We start from the raw sequence: 6,444 nt of genomic DNA on the forward strand, positions 1-6,444 counted from the left end.
TCCACGTATGATCTGGAGCATTGGGTTCACGTGTGGCCTCCATCATAGCAATCTGGGCCCCGCGGTCCGCCATCACCCATATGCAGAGGAACCTGGAGAAGTTTTTGTGGGGCCCATGATGTTAGCCGAGCCGTTGGTCGAACTGGCGGAATAAAACGTGGGAATCCTGGTTTTGAGAGCGGACAACTCACGGCCCGTTACCAGAAATAACGCGAGTAGAAGGCATTTATTGTTTGATTTGGACATAATAAGATGGACCACCTTTACTGTGGGCCAAACCAAATGGCACCAATTGGATAGGTCCAAATGAAGTCCACTGGTACAGCCCAATTTAATCCTGAGAAGCTTTGGAAGAACTTTTCCCTATCTAAAAGTATTAAAAAATAAAAGGGAAAAAGAAAAAATAAAAATCTTACTTTGTTTAAATGGGATTGAGGCAGTCTATATTTACTGCAGTTGTTGTGGCTGTTTTTTTTTTTTTTTTTATTTATGATTTGGTGTATACTCACATTTGCAATTGTACTTGTATAGCGAAAAAGTGACATATACAAATAAAATTCTTCATGAGTATAATAAAATTAAATAAGTTTATACCACTATCACGTTATGTTAAAAATATAACAACCGTACTAAAATCTAATTTTACCTATCCCAAACCAACTTAAGTCTTCTCTTTCGAATCAATTCTTCTCCAACTTCTCATGTTGAAGGAAAGCCTATCTCTTGGTGGCCAACTACTCTAGAAATAGTTGGTTGAGACAGTCTGTATTTATTGAAGTTACTGTGGCTATTGTGTGTGTGTGTGTATATATATATATATATTATATTATGATTTGGTGTATACTTACATATGCGAGTGTACTTGTATAGCGAAAAAGTGACGTATACTAATAAAATTCTTCATGAGTATAATAAAATTAAATAAGTGCACACCACTATCACGTCATGTTAAAAATATAACAACCATGGTAAAATCTGATTTTACCTATCCCAAACCAATTTAAGTCTTCTCTTTCGAATCAATACTTCTCCAGCTTTTTTTGTGTTCCACCAAATGTAACCACTGAAGGAAAGCCTGTCTCATGTTAATCACATTGCATTCTCCCTTCACGTATTCGACTCACTTTATTGCCATTTGATTGAAAACCAAACTATGCCAACTCAAAACAACAAAACAAAAATGTGTTTCAAGAGTTGTAATTCTCGCGTAAAAATTATTAGTTAAGATGAGGAAAAATCATTTGGTGAAGATCAGACCTACCGTGCTCTTTAGCTGAATCAGATAACAATCCTGGGCAGCCAGAATTTAATACATATATATATATATATATATATATATATATATATATATATATATATATATGTATATATCGTCCCCCCCCCCCCCTCTTCCCACCCACGCACCTACGTGTGCATGATCAAGTTTGCTGCTCAAGTGGAAGTTACCAACCAAACCTCTTTGTTCTATACTATGATTTTGTAGCTCAATGTTAAGTGCCAAATGGGTGTATGTATATGTTGAATGATACAAATATGACTGATTGGAGTGTCAAAATGGATCTAGTTTAAGGACAAACATTTGAAAGTGATGGAAAAAAAAATGAGCGTTGACACACACAGAAATGTTCTTAAAGAAGTGACAAAATAAGCAATTGCTATGGCAACCCATCCATTGAGCTGTATTGATGGGGGGCATGTGGGGCGATGCCTTCACAGTCCAGATGCTCTCTCTCTCTCGACAGAGACAGAGACAGAGACAGAGGCAGATAGAGAGGGGCATGCAGTGAGAACTAGTCTCTAGAAAATGGAGGATTTGTGGAGTTTATGAGATGTGAAAAGACAAAATCCTAGGAGCGAGCGGTGCCTGCTCCTCCCCCCTAAGTCCTATCTTCTCTTCTGAGTTCTTCTGACTATTTTGCTTGCATAGCCTTCCACCAAGTTTTAATTTTGTTTATCCTCCCCTCCGCCCACGAACCCACTAGTACTTGTTCTATATTTTCATCTTGAAGGCGATCATGATACGAAAATCCTAAGAAATATTTCTTCAGATCTGTCAAAGATTATATATGTTCTACATCTGGTCTTTTTTTTAGCATATACTAGTCCATAAATTAAAAAAAAGAAACATCCCAAGTTTCAATCCAAGCTGATATTTCTACTCAGGCCAGCTAATCAAGCGTGGCCCTGAAGACTGCGTCTTCTAATACAGCGTTGGCGAGTATATACAGTGAAGGAAGTTACAGCTCTGGTATCAAGAACAGACAAGGGCAAGCAGTTTGTGTCATCCATTCGGGTGGGTTACCTAATGCATTTCCAGCTATGGTTGTAATCCAAGCAATTTCGACTTAGAAACAAATGAACAAGTCTTTGCATACATCTTATTATTAGAATAATAATAAAAAAAGGAGCAAATTTCTTTGCCTTGAATAAAAAGAATATAAGTATTACCACCATAAAATTTAAAAAAAAAAAAGAAGAAAAGGTTAAAAACTTTTAGCATCAAAAGGCACTGAGGTAAAAAGTAAAACGGTTAAAAACACGAAACGGCTATGATTAAGAATATGATTGATGGAAGTGTTTGAGAAGGATAGCAAGCTTACCCACAGGGTAGCAACTTTTTTTTTTTTATTACACAACTTTACAGTACGCATGAAGCAGAATGAGCCAAAAGGAAGTCAGACTTCAGAGTTCTCCACAGGGAAGGTAAGCAATAATATATAATTTGAAATAACATCCAAAATTGCTTTCTTCTGAAATCTCATGCTCCCCATCCGCGAAAAATACTCTCTTGCAGCCCCCCCACCTAACTAACCAAAAGCTTATCTTTCCAAGACCATTACATCGATCTCCTGTCAACTGTAAAAACTATGTTAGAATATTTGTGCAAAGCTTCCCCTTTCATCATACTAGTATTATATATATTCAACTACACAGTACACACCACTGCTTGCTCAATCAATCCTTTCTTTCTAATTCCTATATAACCCCTCGAACCAGCAACCATCATATTTTCGTTCAAGAGTGAAGAATATCGGTCCTTCTTCGCTGTTCAAGGTATAATAGCAGTAGTATAAGCCTATAACATCCTCTTAATTTCAGTAACATCCTCCACAGTTAACCAACTATTGCAGTATATGACTTCTTTCATTTGAACGAGTTTTTTTTTTTCTTTTAACCTTAAATTGCCCATGTTATCTAGCTGTAAAGTTCGACAAAATTTGTTAGCATAAAACTGACGTTGATGATGATCTTTTGGTTGATGATTGCAGTTTTCAAGGTACAGCATTGATTATGGTTGTTAGCACTGTTACCGGATTGTACACAAGATGACACGCATCTGAAGCCATTCCCGCGTCAGCTCTTTGGTTCTCTAACTAAGGCTCAACTCGCACGATTTCTTCAGTCGATCGGTTGTTCTTCACACTAAACACTCTCCCGAGGACACAAGCATAAGCAGCTGGATCTAGAGTACTTACTGATTGGTAGGCTTTTCTAGTTTCTACTGATCAAATACCAGCCCTTTGACTTGGTTTAATTGAGGCAATAAATGCACTAAATACATGCTATAATATATAGGTGGATAAGTGTCAATTTTGTGCTTGAATTCGGATCTTAATTTTCTGTCAGCTATTCAAGAGCCTTCTTGTCATTTTCTCTGCAACGGCTACAAGTTGCATCATTAATATGGATGGTTTCAACTGGGATGGAGCAGAAGTACCTGAGAACAAATCAGCTTCATGGGAGAATCCACAAGAAACCTTGATGGTGCCCAATTCAAGTGGCTACGCATTTCTTGGAGGTAAAGTAGATATCCCAGAAGATATTTTTAATACGATTCAGTTGCTCCAGAGAACCGGTTCACCAAATATCAAGACGTGCAGAGGAAGTCAGAGTTTTCAGCATTCAGCACCGGCTTTTAATCCGCCCATACAGGTTCTTTCGAGCTGGAACTTTTCTCTGCAACAAGAGGCTACAAAATTAGCTGATGACGATGAAGTGCCTAGAAAATCATCAGTAGCTGAAATATCTCCTCCAATTCCTAATAGGACCGACTTCATCAACCAGTTGAATGGCCTATTCTTCGATTATGGCACATCAAACAAATCAATCATCAACACCTGCCTCCAGGAAGCTAAGGCTGGTTTAATAGCAACAGCTACAGGCTCCACGGAATCGCTTGATTGCCTGCTATCAGGGTCCAACAGTAACACAGACACCACATCAGTCGAAGATGATGCAGACATTTCCATGATCTTCTCTGACTGCAAAACCTTATGGAACTTTCGAGCTGTGAATGGTGTTTCATCGGGTGAGTCTGCCTGCGATAGCTCCAACGCAAAAGATAGCAATAATCACAACCGCATAAAAGAGCTGGACGAAACAGCTTCAAAAACTACTTCATCCGGCCAACATGCCAGTCAATTACCTAGACATGCTACCAAGAGAAGCAGTGAAACCCTACTCCAAAATCTTGTCCGCTCAGATAGTTCCAACAGTTTCCAGCTGATATCAGAAAACGAGCCAAAACCCAAAAAGCCCAGATCAGAAAAGCGTCCAACTTCATCAAACATCAGCTTTCAGCAGCCTAGCTCGTCAATAACGTCTGCAGGAGGGGAGCCTGATTCAGAGGCCATTGCCCAGATGAAGGAAATGATTTATAGAGCGGCCGCTTTTAGGCCAGTGAATTTTGGCATGGAGGTCATGGAGAAGCCTAAGAGAAAGAATGTCAGAATTTCAACTGATCCGCAAACTGTAGCTGCAAGGCAAAGAAGAGAAAGGATAAGCGAAAGAATTAGGGTTTTGCAGAGGCTGGTCCCGGGCGGTAGCAAGATGGATACTGCATCCATGCTTGATGAGGCTGCAAACTATCTCAAGTTCCTCAGGTCGCAAGTTAAAGCATTGGAAGCCTTAGGACAAAAGAACGAGGAGTCGCTGCTGAATTATCCTTCAATTCCATTCAACCACTCATTTCCAGTAGTGACATCAAATTTTCCCCTCCACAACCCTAATATTGTCAACCATCCAAAAATCTGAGACAATTTGTTGTTCAACCTAACCCCACCTCCAAAATACCCCCAAAAAAAAAAAAAGGAATTGTATGAACCACATATCAGGCATAGAGTTTTATTCTATTACTATTTGGGAGGGGATGGGATTTTGGTAAAGGACCTTGACATTTGTCACATAATCATGCTAATCATCATTGAACCATAATGATAAATCCATATGTATTGGTTTAGAATCCTGGATTTTTATCATCTTCTCATCATTGCTTATTCCACGATTAAGCATCATTAATCAATGTACCATCTCCTAATTATCACAGTCATTATGACGCCCACCGTTCAAGAGCCAAAAGGGGGTCCAAGCTTATTTACACTTTCGTACTACTACAACTTTTTCTACTCAGCCAGCCAAAGCGTACTTTAGGCTATGCTTTAACTCATGACATTGAGAGGCCGAAAATACTAAATTAATAGTTAGTAGAAGCAAGAACAAAGGCTGGGGAATTTAACTTTGAGACGAGTTGTCAATGGCAAAAGTCTCAGTAATTATAACCCTTATGATTAAAGATCTTGGCAAAAAGTGATCACGACTCTATGCTCTCTATGCTGAGCTCCATTTTCTTTTTCGAAAAAAGAAAAGAAAAGAAAAACATCATCTAATTTGCAACTGTAATTTGAAGCATATTTATCTTTGGACATTTTTTTTTTTAAATAAACAGTAGCTGGTTACTTGATCAATGCACTAGACATTCCCTTGATATCAGTCAGTGGTCCTGTCTCCTAGATTCAATCCAAGGCGTGCCCCTTGATTTTCACCCTCAAGCTTATTGCCATGCACATGTTATATATTCCTCTCCCTTGGCCTTTCTGCTTAACTAAGTTCAATATAAACCTAATTACATGTGCATCAATATGTAGTACTTTATTAACCACGATAAATTCTGAAACTTTTTTGACTTCAACAAGTATGCCTTCCAAGGCACGCAGGGAATAGGAATTTGTCAAGTTCTTGGTTTTATAGAACGAGGGTCCTCTCTCTCTCTCTCTCTCTCTCTTTTAATCAATGGGCACAGAGGACTTTGACTCAACGGAATGGCTATTTGAGCAATGACTTAGGCTGAACTAAGGACAAAAAAGATTTGGAGAAAAAGTAGGTATAAGTGCTTATCGCAGCCCTTTTCCTTGAGGTTTGTTTCATTTCACATACATAGTTGATGCGTAAAATACTAGTAGTAGTAGTAGTAGTATATTGTCAGGATTGTTTGCTAAAAATAGGAAATTCTGTTGAGGGAAGAAAGCAGATCTGATGCTTGGAATTTAGGTAGGAACGTACTTTAGGTCTTGCTTGTTTTTTTTCTTTCAATTTGACTGCATTTTTTTTATAAAAAAAAAAAAAAATATCCCAAAGGAATCAACCCAATAGTTGCGGGGGTGGCAT

The 6,444-nt window shown here is 38.4% G+C and overlaps 1 protein-coding gene across 2 annotated transcripts; it reads left to right on the forward strand.

Moving 5' to 3' along the window:
- Positions 1-2,736: 2,736 nt before the first annotated feature.
- Positions 2,737-5,242, forward strand: LOC140005879 (transcription factor bHLH87-like). Of its 2 annotated transcripts, none has more exons than XM_072047044.1 (3): positions 2,737-3,054; positions 3,270-3,482; positions 3,577-5,242. In XM_072047044.1, the coding sequence occupies exon 3, from the start codon at positions 3,685-3,687 to the stop codon at positions 5,032-5,034; it is 1,350 nt and encodes a 449-aa protein (XP_071903145.1). In that variant the 5' UTR covers positions 2,737-3,054; positions 3,270-3,482; positions 3,577-3,684; the 3' UTR covers positions 5,035-5,242. The 2 variants fall into 2 exon arrangements, with proteins under 2 accessions (XP_071903145.1, XP_071903144.1); XM_072047043.1 differs by having other exon boundaries at positions 3,628-5,242.
- The last annotated feature ends 1,202 nt before the right edge of the window (positions 5,243-6,444 follow it).

The sequence above is a fragment of the Coffea arabica genome, chromosome 4e, assembly GCF_036785885.1.
Source record: "Coffea arabica cultivar ET-39 chromosome 4e, Coffea Arabica ET-39 HiFi, whole genome shotgun sequence".
In the NCBI taxonomy this organism is placed as follows: Eukaryota; Viridiplantae; Streptophyta; class Magnoliopsida; order Gentianales; family Rubiaceae; genus Coffea; species Coffea arabica.

Coding starts and splice junctions, on each gene's coding strand:
- LOC140005879 (XM_072047044.1), top strand. CDS start 3,685: ATGGATGGTTTCAACTGGGATGGAGCAGAAGTACCTGAGAACAAATCA.